The sequence below is a fragment of the Homalodisca vitripennis genome, chromosome 5 (assembly GCF_021130785.1).
Source record: "Homalodisca vitripennis isolate AUS2020 chromosome 5, UT_GWSS_2.1, whole genome shotgun sequence".
Lineage (NCBI taxonomy): Eukaryota > Metazoa > Arthropoda > Insecta > Hemiptera > Cicadellidae > Homalodisca > Homalodisca vitripennis.
This window is the reverse complement of record NC_060211.1, coordinates 21,628,786-21,642,836: the sequence shown is the minus strand read 5'-3', so window position 1 is coordinate 21,642,836 and position 14,051 is coordinate 21,628,786. Positions and strand designations below refer to the sequence as shown.

The 14,051-nt window shown below is 32.5% G+C and overlaps 1 protein-coding gene across 1 annotated transcript in view; it reads right to left on the bottom strand.

Annotated features, from left to right (window-relative positions):
* Positions 1 to 490: 490 nt before the first annotated feature.
* The window catches only part of LOC124363375 (clumping factor A-like), a 36,224-nt gene continuing 22,663 nt past the window's right edge, over positions 491 to 14,051 (bottom strand). Inside the window, exons 20-24 of the mRNA XM_046818625.1 lie at positions 13,703 to 13,762; positions 8,598 to 8,642; positions 6,794 to 6,847; positions 2,476 to 2,535; positions 491 to 676 (exon numbers count right to left, since the gene is read on the bottom strand). Coding sequence (XP_046674581.1) covers positions 639 to 676; positions 2,476 to 2,535; positions 6,794 to 6,847; positions 8,598 to 8,642; positions 13,703 to 13,762 — 257 coding nt within the window. The 3' untranslated portion in view covers positions 491 to 638. The remainder of the gene's footprint in view (positions 677 to 2,475; positions 2,536 to 6,793; positions 6,848 to 8,597; positions 8,643 to 13,702; positions 13,763 to 14,051) is intronic.

Below are 14,051 nucleotides of genomic sequence, written 5' to 3'. Positions count from 1 at the left end.
AAAACGTTTGTGCTCTTGAACTGCGGCCCTTATCTCCAAGGGGAAGGGCATTAAATAGTTATCGTCATTTATCCCAAAGAATCTTTATGTCAATTTTGGTTGAAAACAATGTGTTCCTATGTAATCCAGGATTGTTGTGAAGAAATGTTGAGTTGGTCCTGGAATTTCGTCTCTGTCGTTTAACATTTGGACCATGTAGATTTTGGCTACCACTTATGAATCTGTACACCGCCCAGCAGTATGTTTCGTATATGGTTTTAGTAATTGGAATTTCCTGAGCTTTAAATAAAAATTGGGCTTATGATAATATCATATATGAATATTATTATTTTAAAATAAGAAATTACTTTGATATTATAACTTATTTTTCACGAATAAACTATTTTATGTTGCAGTGATATTTATACAGAAACATATTTTTACTATATATTAAATAATGTAGTTTTTGTTCTTTAGGCTGAAAATGAATTGTTAGACATTCGCACATACATGCTGCATTATAAAATTATTGGTTTATTAAAACAGTATGATAACAGTAATAGCAATATAGTAAGCAACTTAATTTAACCAAAGGGCGCATTGTTGGAGTTGAACAGGGCCGGCGCACGTTATTCTGGCGCCCTGGGCAATTACCCTTTTCAACCCCACCACGAACTTGACCCACCACCCAGGAACGCTAAAACAAATAAAATACATTTTTTAATAGTATAACAACGCTTTAATTACTCATACAGAAGGTTATTTTACGTTAGTGTATCATATCCGAAATATAAATTCAACAAATAAAATAAAATGTCAATCATTTGCAATGACTTAGAAAGAACTTTATTAAAAAATGTACATAAGATGCATTTATTGTTTAATTTTTCGTGAAAAACTATATGAGTTCACTTAAATCTGGCAAATTTTACTTTTTTATATTACTAAGTTTTAAGGTGGCACGCAAGTTAGCTGCCGGCCGCGCATCTGAGAATCAGGATAAAGTTTAAAATGTGGATAAATTTTAATACTGCGTTATAAAAAGAAACTTAAACCAATAAGTGTTGAACGTTTATAATTCGGATTCAAAATAGAGTTTCTAATTGGAAAACTACACTGAATATAAGTTGTAAACAACTAGTATTAACAGATCATGCAATTTTAACAGTTAATTACCACTGAAACTCTAAGTCTGGAATGAAAGATTTATGGGTTTGAGACAAGTGTCTACTTCCCATCCAATGTTAGCCCAGTGTTGAAATGGAGCCTCAGATGTGCGGGTGGCAGTTTACTAGCATGAGATACTCGCTAATCTAGCTACACTAGATACCGGTAATAAAAACTACACAGTGTCGATAAAAAACTCAAAACTAGCTGATGACTGAAAAATTAACAGACTTGTGTAAAGGTTTAGACAAGTAGTAAGGATAGGGCATAGGAGCCCGAGGCAATTTGAACCTTCAGGTTCACATCACAGTGTCATCACGCAAAAAAGGCAGGTAAGATTAAATATCTAAATCTTATCAAATATTTAATTAAATATTAAGATTAAAATAATTTTCAGTTGGAAAGTTTTAATGGAAGGGTGTGAACCATTTATAAAACCACACGAAGTGTTGCTAGATGTCAACGTATTGAATCTCATGTTCTTAATCTATAAGTAATTTCCTTTCGGAGCTTCAAAGTACCAATAGAGGAGAAAATGTAAGGTAGGAAAGCGAAAACCGTTTCTATGTGATTTTTTATGAGATAACTTGAATGTCTATACAACATTACTGTACGTTCAAATGGATTGCTTGTAAAATCCAGGAAAGAGCCATTCCATATAAGTTCTTTGAAATTGAATAGTGATTTTCATTCATTGGAATAAAATTAAAGTTTGTAGCATAGCTTTTTATTACGCCACTATTACTGATTATTATTTAGTAATTAACTATTGTAATAGTGCTGTATTGATCCTAAGCCGAAGTTCAGTAAAATTTAGTGTTTATAGTTTAATTTAATTTGAGAAATATTTAAGAAAGTCCTTAGTTTGTATCAAGCCTTAATAAGGTAAAATGTTACATCCTATTTGTCCTTACAATTAGGTCTCAACAATCTGTAGAAAATTTTACTTAACACTTGGTATCAGTAACCACTTCCACTCCGGAATCAAGTTTATCTCACACATAAAAAAGCTGATAATTATTTATAATAATAGATTAGCTAGGAGAGAAATCGGTTTACCAAACTTACGTCACTAATTGTAACACTCTCCTTCACTAGAAATTAGGAGATACGATTTCACACGTTTTCAAAAAAATCCCTGGATTTGGCGAAAAAGCATACCGGTGGATGACTTTTTCATTGGAATTTGCAGATAAGAAACTAACTTTTATAGTGATTTAATGTTCCAGCTATTGATTTATTTGTTTGAAAAGCAAAGAAACCTGATTATGTTAATTTTAGTGAATTGACCAATTACCAATTCTCACCAGTAGTCTACTGATTACTCACCACTACCAGGGATGACACCAGTTATAAGGTCTGATGCAGTATCCAGATTGTCACTCACATCTGAAAAATACAGATAGTTGTTGAGTGTATTCCAACACAGACTTCCCTGATGTCTTCACCAGGGCCGTGCGCAGAATTTTATTTAGGGGGGGGGGTTCTATACTTATTTTATGAAATAAAAAAGAAGAAACTTAAATAAGTAATAGATTAAAAATTAATACGTATGGAAAATGAGTTTATTATAAAATTGTAAAACTACATACTTTTAATACATTTGTAACTCATTCTTTAAACAAAGTAAAAACTTTTTCAAATAAAAACATATGTGATCTACTCTTTCAATAAGTTGATGCGTCGAGGTACAGAAAAAAATTCATCTAATACTGAGTTCACATCTACTTCAATGTCTCGATGAATGTTCAGTGATGCCAATCCGTTCAATCGATTTTCACTCATGGTAGAACGCAAATAATGTTTCAAACTGCGTAATGTTGAGAAAGAGCGTTCGTTTGTCGAAGTTGTTACTGGTAGTACAGCCATTACCCTCAAGATTTTATGGACATTAGGAATGTCCATAAATGCCACCGTAAACTGACGGCGCAATAGAGCACAATTAAACTGATATATGGAAACAATATGATATATCCCAATCTTCAAGGGGGGGGGGTTTGAACCCCCCAAAACCCCCCCCCCATGCGCACGGGCCTGGTCTTCACAATAGTCCCTCACAGTGTAAATGGGATAAAGCAATATACAATAACTTTGTAAACATTACTAAGCGTATTTAAAAGTTGAATGCCATCTTTTGAGGTAACAGATTTCTAATGGAAGACATAGACTTCGCACTTCTGAGTAATAGAGAGGTCTAATTTAGAGACCAGTGGGTCTGGGGTCTGAAGATATAGAGAGCATTTCTAGAGCAGTCTGTACTTATATTTAAATTTTTCAAAGTAATCTAAAATTGTTCTAACTTAACACGCATAGGAGCTGCAGTTTATGACCAAAATATGAACATTTTAAAGTGACGTTTTTGAGGTAACATGAGTTGTGTATATTAAATTAGTTTAGCTGTGTTCTCTTTTGAAATTTTTATGATTTTCACTACAATAAAATTTCTGTAAGTGGCGTGAATGACTTCACTGGAGTGAAAATGGAAATAATTTTGAAATAAGTAACAATCTCTTCGGGCAACCATGATAGACTTAAAAAAATCTATTTAAATTCCTCACATTAGTTAATAAGCAGCTGAATCCAGTAAATATCGCGCAACAATTTTGTTTTATTTTCCTAACTACCTGACTGAAAAGTTTGAGATTACAGTAGCGAAAACAAATTATTCTACAGTATATTATTGTCATACAATACAAAACATTACGTACAGTTTTAGATAGTTCAGAAACTTAGCTGTTAAGTTGTTTTTTTACTTTTTGGTCAAGCAATTTTTATCAATATTTAAAACTCATCATCCAAACAGTACGTAGTTCAAACCTTACTGTACTTACAAGCTGAACTTTCATAATTGCTTTGAAATATTGTAAGTATCTCACTTATACCATTTACGTCACGTAATATTAATATAAATAAAAGTGTCCTTTCGAATTAGTATTGATATATCTATAAAATGGTATACCGCGAATAAATATAACACAGATGTTTTAAACTAATCATTATTGATCAGGTAATTTATCCAAGATAAATTCTGAAATGGAATAAATGTAAAATTCAAAATGTAGATCAATCTAAAAATAGATGGTAGGAAATGACTACACACATACAAATATAACGGTACGGGGGAGATAATTGAGAGGGTTAGAGAAGGAAGAGCGACTTTGAGAGAGGTGTGAGGATTGTCGTAAAGGACAGTGATAGGGGTTTGAGAGGGGGTATTAGAGAGAAGGGTGGTAATAGTGGAGAAACACACTCAAAACGAATTACACCCCGGGCTTGGGTTTTGGTGCACGAAAATAGCTCATTTTATCTATGGGAGTTTGCCGATAGTAAGCTTTATTAAGACTTGGGTTTTAGATAACTTTTTAGTTATTTTTTATGATACAAATAAACGTGCAATTAGTCTTGCTAATTGTTCGCAATAGTATTACTCGTACAGTGACCAACTGAAGAACACTTACCATTATCACAAGTGATTTCAAAAATGAAGTCTATTCTGGATCTAATTTCTCATCTCGTAACTAAGGATAATATTAATACCAATTTTTCATTTTTGTTTAATTTATATAATTTTGCTCCTATCTTAGCGAAGACTAACTTCCTACCGGACATCTCGAGAATGTATATATTTGAAGTTTTGCGTAGTTTATTGTCACTCAGGACGCGGATAAATTTTTTCTTCTGCTTGTTTGTATGTATGTAAGTCTTTCTTCTGCAAGATACATCTAAAAAGATGAGCTACAGACATTTTCCATCAATTTTCATTTGCACATTGACATCATCGAGTTTGATTGTGCTTAATGTCCTTCCATGAGATTTTATTTCAGATCATTCCTTGCAATTTTGAATTAATTCTTCAGCGAAGCCTGTTGCGCGTGTTCCGACGAATCCCTCCTTGTTATGGAAAGGAAAAAAAACATTTATAGGAATATGGAGTTTAAGAAAACTTAAACTTGCAACTCTATTGAACACAATTTGGATGAACTAACTGATGAGTGAAGATTTAATTAAAATAGCTGAACTATATTTATTAACAGTGCACAGTTGAATAATTTAACTAATGAATGAAGATTTACTTAAAAGAGCCGAGTAATATTTTTTTTACGGTAACATATGAATACTGTAATATACTTAAATTCTAATTGATGTCCTCTCTTCTTTCTCCTGTAGTATTATGTTTAGCAGGTTTTAAGGTTTCAACAATTCGTCATATTTCGTCATGAAAGAACAGTTTTCCTTTCTCTGTGAGTCGGGTAGATGTTTTTAACTAAGAATGCGAATGTTTACTAATTGAGAAGGAAAATATTGTGGTCTATAGCTCTTTACAGTTCACGGAATAGTTTGAAACTCAGAGAGTGCCTTATTGTCACTCTTCAGCTGCTCAGAAGGACCGGTTTCTTAGAATTCCGTTGGATTATGTTAAACTTAAAAAAAGGGCGTATCAGTAAGATTATGCACGATAAGATGAAGTCGATGATCGAATGTCCAGTCTTGAGCTGATTCAATATGTCGGAGACTTTCATTCATGGTTCACATTTGCCACCAGGATCATTAAAGTTGGTCTTTACATCAAACGGCATGATGTTGAGTATCCACAGCCATGATGGCTTCGTACATCATGATCCGCAGCCTTATCAGATGCTGCTTGGACTGTGGCACAAGACATTGTTTGGTAATTACACATTATACTAACCACTCTTTAGCAGGCAATTTATGGTTTAGGTCAGTTTATAATATTTGATCGATTTGCCAAAAGCTTTCCTACCACTAATGGTTCGCAGGTATTGCATATCATCCATCATAGTATCAGGTATCATAAAAATCCAGACTTTTGGGCACTAATACACTTAAACATGCGTAACCATAACTTTTTAATGAGCCAATCCAATCTAACCGTAACTTTCTATTAATTATGAATCTAGATACAAAAACACTGATATCTAACATTACTGAATTATGGGAGTCTACCGAGTGGTCATAATTTATAAGTTGTGCCATTAAAACACGTTTATTATTGTTAAGTATTAGTTTTTTAATTTGTCTATAAAAATTTACAAAAATTCAAATTAAATTAAAGAGCGTTGAGTAATTGCATCATTTTGAGTTAATTATATGTCCGATATCAAACGGATGAGACCTTAATGACTGTAGACCTTTGTAGAATTCATACCACTGTACCAAAATGGAGTTGTAAATACTAGTGAGAAAAAGTGTTATTATAATTTTAAATGCCTGTTCTGAATGAATGATTTGCATTCTGCTAGGTAGGTCAACTATCGAGATAACGAGTACAGCTCTGAACGAAACAGGAATTTTTCCGGACATTTCCCGTTATTCAGTGATAACAAAATCTGCAATCTGATCTCAAAAGTAGTGTACTAAATGTAGATGGTTTTATTAACATCAAAATTAATTTTTCCGCTATCATCATTTATAAAACTAGATAAATAACATTATGATAAAAAAGCTTAGTATAGTAGTGGGATATCCAAACCTAACCTAAACAACATAACCATTATTTTTTGTATTGGGGTCAATTGTACCTCTTGTGTGGTACCTAAACTGCGTGGTAACTTGATTAAACTGTACATTTGTTGTTCTAAAATAAACTTTTCTAATCCTTATCTTCCAAATTCTAAGAAATACTCACCCGATGCGACATCAGTGATCAAGGACGCGCCGGACTCAATCGTATCAGAAACATCTGCAAAACAACACATTGTTGCTATTTTAGCTTTCTACTAAATGCAATTGCATAACTCATACCACTATTCAAAATAAAAATTGTAAATACTTTATACTTTTGTGAGACAATTGTTGTAATAATTTAGCATACCTGTACTGAATTAATGATCTGCATACTGCGAGCAATCGAATAACGAGTACAGTTCTGAAGAAAACAGAACTTTGTCCGGACACTTGCCATAAGTCAGTGATAAAAGAAATCAGTAGCACTAAGTTTCGAGATCTGCAATCTGTTCTCGAAAGTAGTGCACTGATTTTTTGCATGACTGAATGATGGCAAATGTAAGGAAAAAATTATGTTTCCTTCACAATCCTCCATCGTCAAAAACAAACTTCAAACAGAAATGTACTGTTCTGCTCTTAATATGCATATAGCAGGTCTATTCGAGGAAGTGACGGGTACGGTGGATTAAATTGAGCTCAAGGTCTGCAGATATCTAACAAAAATGTTTTCCACAGTTAACCCTTAATTTGTCCTATGGTGTTTTCAGGACACCAGTTTTGTCTCGAAGAGTAAAGTTTCCAATATTTTTCTTTTGTGTATTCTTCTGTAGCCCACATACTTAGACAAGTTTCAAAATTTTGAAGAAGAAAAAAATACGCGTTTGGGACGCCTTAAAGACCCAACTGTATTAATTCCATAACTTTTTGAATTTTTTACACTTTCTGAAAATGAGTGGTTGAGAGTAAAATTGAAATTTACACCAAGCATACAATAATCTTATATCTGAAGTGCCTTTTAGCGAGCCTGTAGGACTTGAAATATTGCAAAATCAACAGCACCCTAGTCTAAGTAGCGCAAACACAAGCATTTATAATTAGAAAGAGTAAAATTTTAAGTGAAACGGAACCGGAACAAGAACGTAGCAAGAAACAAAAATTGGGGATAAAGACAACTGATATTTTCCAGTAGTGGACAAAAAGTAAGGCCCCCATTTTGTTCCTAAAAAGTTCCTAAGTCGTTTTTATGTTAAAAACGATCTTTTAGCAGTACATGTCAATAGTACTGAATTATTTAAATAATAATTATCGTCTACTAAACAAATAATTGAAAATTTGAGGGAGATCCGGACCCCTTGAACCCCCTCGCTGGCTACACCCTTGGACCGGAAATGATTTCGGACTGGAAGACGTTTCAGGTAGTGCTGAATTTGAATATGTAGAGAAAGGGGGTGTACGAGAACATAATTCACAACACTAATCGCCCTGCATAAATTAGTATTTTGTAATTAGTCCATATTATAAATGACTTCAAATATCACTATTGGTTTTGTGAGTCCAAGAGATGTTTTACTGTTTTAGGCAGTAGTCACCTGGGTCCTATTGAACAACCAAAAACGGAAGAAAAAACACAATCATATTTTGGATATAGTGACCAGTTTAGGAGAGAATTTCGCAAAAATGATAATCTTCTCTGTTGGTTTAAAAGACAGCAGTTTGTCCTGGAAATCAAAATTAGGTAATACTATTTTATTCGTGAAGTCGTGAAGTAATAATATCGTAATCAAAATAAATCAAGTATGGTAGTACGATCTCTGAACCTAACCTAATAAACCTAACATATTTTCGTATTAGGGCCATTTGTGCCATTGTTTTTACCAGTGGAGGGTTAATAAAAGGTGCTCTAAGTGCGCTATAAATTGATTAAACTGTTATTTGTTGTTCTACACTGGTCTTTATGAATCCTTATCTTCCCAAGAAATACTCACCCGATGCGATATCAGTGATCAAGGAGGCGCCGGATTCAATCGCATCTGCAAAACAACACATTTATTTTTGCTATCGTAGCTTTCCACTAAAAACACTTGCATAAGCAATGTCAACTACTACAAATAAGCATGTAAACTAAGCAAATAAAACACTGCATGGAACTTTAAAAAATTTTAATATTGTATTGTATTCGGATTGCTTTATCTATAAATTGACTCTTAATAATATGCAAATAAATATACGCAGTTTTTTCCATTTATTCTATGATAAAGATAATACCGTGAATACTTGTATCAATGGGGAGAGGTTATAATTCCTAACGCTCCCCCTCTGGTTACACCTATGCTAATGCATACCAGTGAAGAATGCTATTTGTTGGAGTTGTAAAATTGTGCTACGGGGGCATTCGAGGACTGCCGAGAGGCACGACGCGTAGTTGGCCATAGACAAATTCCGAAAATAATGGAAACAACTTATTCTAATCTTACTAATAAACCGATTCAAAAATTAAAAATGTATAAAAGAAGAATTATATAAACACAAAATGACTATCTGAAAATTTACAATTTCTTATTTTAAAATAGAATTTATGTACATTCATTTTAACTATTATGAATAAATTAATGTTCCTGTTCTATACATCAAATTCTAGGATCACCCTGTTTAAAAATAAGTTTTAATTATTAAAATTTGATGAAAATTAAAGGAATGCAACATAAGAATAAATTTGGCCAACGAGGTTGCTGCAATTAATAGAATTCGTAATATTTTCTGGTAAGTTTAACATTAATGTATTTATCAGAAATGGAGAAATAAAATGAAGATTTTAAAAATAATTTGAGAAATGGCATGTCCCTACTGTTTACTATCCTCCAACGATATTTCAGTTGATAATATAGCAGATAAACACTTATTTCTTCTTCCTAGTATTATTTACCTCTTATACCAACAAACAATACATCCTATTCTTATAATAGGCATCAGACGTTCCTCAGCAAGACGTAAGAAAATTAATAAACTGACACAACGTTAGCTGTATTACTTGTATGATTACCGGAAGTTAGTTTATGTTTCACTTTGATATTTTATATTGCTGTTCTACATTACATCCTATTAATTCTTTTATATCCAAGAATGTCTAATACTCACCCTGATAGTCGATATCAACTGTTATGTCAGTTTCAGAAACATTATCTTCTTGAGTATTCAAAATTTGATCAAACAATCAAAATCTATTCATGTATAACGAGAAAATTTTATTTAGTTAGATTTGTATTTGCATTGTTTCTAGCGCCAAGAGGCAAAGTGTATTACTTAATAAATACTTATTCTTAAGTCCCAGTGCCCGATCTGGTTATTTAATATAATATAATGATTAATTGTCTATATTTTGTCTTTTTTTCTCATTTTGATATCATATATCAAACTGATTCTGAATTAAAGGTATTGCTTACATAACATTTCTAAAATAAAACTTTCAATAAGCAAATCTTGCGTCTGTAAATACAAGTTTACTTAGATAAAATATTTTACAATTTTGTTTGAAACCTTTTTGGTACTTTGGTATTATCCGGATGCCACTGTTTATGGAGGAGTCGCCACCCCACACTTGTGGCGATGGAAGAAAAACATCTCTCGAGATAGTACCCAAATTAAAGCTCAGATCACGTGAGCGCTTGTAAACGTTATCTTTTAATTCGCTACTACTTGCTAAATATATATGATAACCGAATCTAGGCCTAGTTATATCGCGTTATAACAAATAGTAGATAGGAACAGAGTCGCCTCCTTCTCGCCGAAATTGCTTCCTTTTGGGAGGCAGAAAACAAGAATCGATCGTCATAATAACATGTAATTTTCACAATAAGGCAAATAAAGTCGGTTATTTCTAGTAGTTTAGGTTTTCGAAACCCTCCAGATAATACCAAAGTAAAATTTTCTACCTTTTACAAAATATATAGGTACCTTGGTGAATATTTTGTTCTTAAGGAGCCTTTCATATCGGTACCACCACTGTACACATTTTCAATCATATAATTTTTTCTTTCTTCATTGTCTTAGAGAGCCCGATGCAAAAAGCTCAGATCTGTTTATAATGAAACATTGTTTCGTAGTTGTTATACTAGTAGTACAGTAAAAGTGACATGCATGTTGACCTGTGCATAGGTTTGCTAAATATTTAAAGTATGCTCAATTTAACAGATTTAACAATTTTTAAAGTTTTTAAGTGTAAAAATCAATAGGTACTTTAAGAGATTAGCTTTGCAGGTGTAAAGCCATCAGTTGCTGTAAAATCTTAATAACTTTTCACCCCCGGCAAAGTTTTGTAAAAAAACCTTTTCACAAAATAGTGCACGTATCTATATTACGTTAATATTAATTCGATGGAAAGTAACTTGAAAAAATAAATAGTTCAACAATTACCTAGAAATTTAAACTCATTAGGTAAACATAACTATAATGAGAAGTGTTGTGAAGGAAACAGGATTATTCCGGCACATTTGCCATCGTTCAGTGAAACAAGAAATCAGTAACACTACGTTTCGAGACCTGCAATCTGATCTCTTCGTCAGGTAATAACTTAAAGTGTTGATTCAAAGCAAACAGTCGGTTCTGCTATTTGTGAATCGAGGAGACGACGAGATCACATTTTCATCTCATTATACTTAATTTGTAAGTTTAAACATTTGAATATTGATTTTATCTTCATTGCACCACCTATCTTGTTGCGGTGTCTGGAATCTGACACTGTCACAGACAACAAGAACCATTCCCATCATTGCTACACCAAGTTCGTATCTCTTTCATCCGATTGCAGTATAGTGCAGTTAACTTCTTACAAGTAAAGTCCTTCACTTAGGCTATTAGTACATATAAAACAATAGTTATGTTCTATAATACCAAGATGCGATAACTATATCTATTATATTTTACTAGCCTTTCAAAATGTAGAGTTTCCGAGTGCAGAGGAATACCTACTTTGCTCAGAAGCAGTTTCGGTAGTCGAGTCTTCTTCAGAATCAACATTTTCGTCCTCGTTTAGAATTTAGAATTCTTACTAAATAATGGACGGTAACATTGTAGCTTGAATTGGAAGTACAGGGGTTTTTTTAAGTATATTTAAAGTTAAAACGACCTTTACCAATTAAGGCATATTCTTCGTTGAAAATGGCATTTATCCTTTATTCATATTTCTCTTTTACTTGAAACGTGTGTAATTTGAAAATTAAATAAATTCTATTTTCAGATGTTTCTATTATATTTCTGAAACTATTCCATTTTATTTACAATGATATATTGTATGTATTAATTTTTTATATGTAAATGACGAAAAAGGTTTCCAATGAAAATACATTACACATAATAGTTGAGTTGTAAATTTAAACCACAGAAAAACTATATTATTGTTTTTAAAAAATCTCGATGGCATAGGAAAAACTAATTTGATACACACACACATGATACACAACGCACATTGAATAATGAAACATTTTTATAAAGATCAACTCATGAAACTACACGTACTTCACTTGGAAATTCTTACTCACTGCATCATTACTATTTTTAACCTTCCTTATATCCCTGTTAAAAAAGCAGACTTATGGCTCATAGCGCATAGCGAAAAAGCAGCGTGTTTTACCTACATATAAAATATCAAAGACCTTGACCAACTAACACATATTTTTCATTGAAAATGGCGTTTATCAGTTATTGATATTTGTGTTTTGCTTAAAAACTAAGTCCTAGATTGTGTTAAATATGTTTATTAAAAATTCTATTTTGGCTTGTTTCTATATATTTATGAAAACATTTTAGTCTATTAACAATATTATAATATAGCCTAGGTATTTATGTTTATGAAAATATGTTAGGTCAATGATAAAGTAAATTAAAAATTAAGCATTAAAAAAGTTTTAAATTTACAAGCGGTTTCTGGTATCTGTTCATATTAAAGATAAACTCTTAAATCACTCACTGCATCATTACTATTTTTCAACTTCCTTATATCCCTGTTTAAAAAATCACACTTATGGCTCATAGCTTATAGCGAAAAAGCAGCGGGTTTTACCCACGTATAAATTATCAAGAGGAGTTTAAATTGAGTAGCATACCCTTAAGAACTGTATTTTGCTATACATTTTATTAATGTCCTAGGAAGATAAATTTTGACACAAACATTGGTATTGTTCTAATAACGGACACAAAGGGTTTCTCAAGAAAATACATTACCCATAAGGGTTGAATAGGAATTTTAATCTATAGAAAAACTATACTTTTGTTTCACAAAATATCCGATGTCATAGGAACAACAAATATTATACAAAGGCGTGTGAAACAACGTACATGAAATAAAGTAACATTTTCATGAAGAACAACTCATGAAACTACATATACTTCACTTGGAAATTCTTACTAGCCCGTCTTTTTTTACCTTAACATGGACGTAGCATTTTCCAAGAGTTAAGCCTATAACAAGTCAAATTTTAGATCACGAACTAAGTGAAAACCTTCAAAGAGCTGAAGTCAACAAACATTTTGTTCACTAAAAGTTACTGATACCAATTACTCCACTACATCAATACCAGCTGACAAAATTAATCAGCAAAACACATCTGCCGCGCAGCCGACTGGCAGTTGTAACTTTTTCAATCCAAACGCTTTAGATGTTCAGTGTAGATAAGAAGTTATCACGCTATAAGTTTATTAATGAGAATGTCGAATTTTGCAACAGTCCACCTTCCTCTTATTGCAGCTTTAGAAATCGAACACTGTCCCAGACAACAAGAACCATTCCTATCATTGCTGCGCCAAGTTCGTATCTCTGTCAACCGATTGCAGTATAGGACAATTACCTTCTTACCAGTTACACTTAGGCCATTATTACATGCAAAACAATCACTATGCTCTATAATACCAAGTGCCAGAATATTGGCAACAGAATACAATGTTCTTGTAGAATAATGAAAAATGACCGTACTTCAAAACAACTACCCAAATATTCTCGCTACCCTGACTTTTTCAATTATATTTATAAATAAAAATGGATCTATTATTTTTTTAGCCTTATAAAATGTAGAGTTTCAGAATGCAGAGATATACCTACTTTGCTCATTAGTAGTATCACTAGTCGATTCTTCTTCAGATTCTGCATTTTCATCCTCATCTGAAAATTTAGATTTTTTAGTCAAATTTTAGATCACGAACTAAGTGAAAACCTTCAAAGAGCTGAAGTCAACAAACATTTTGTTCACTAAAAGTTACTGATACCAATTACTCCACTACATCAATACCAGCTGACAAAATTAATCAGCAAAACACATCTGCCGCGCAGCCGACTGGCAGTTGTAACTTTTTCAATCCAAACGCTTTAGATGTTCAGTGTAGATAAGAAGTTATCTCGCTATAAGTTTATTAATGAGAATGTCGAATTTTGCAACAGTCCACCTTCCTCT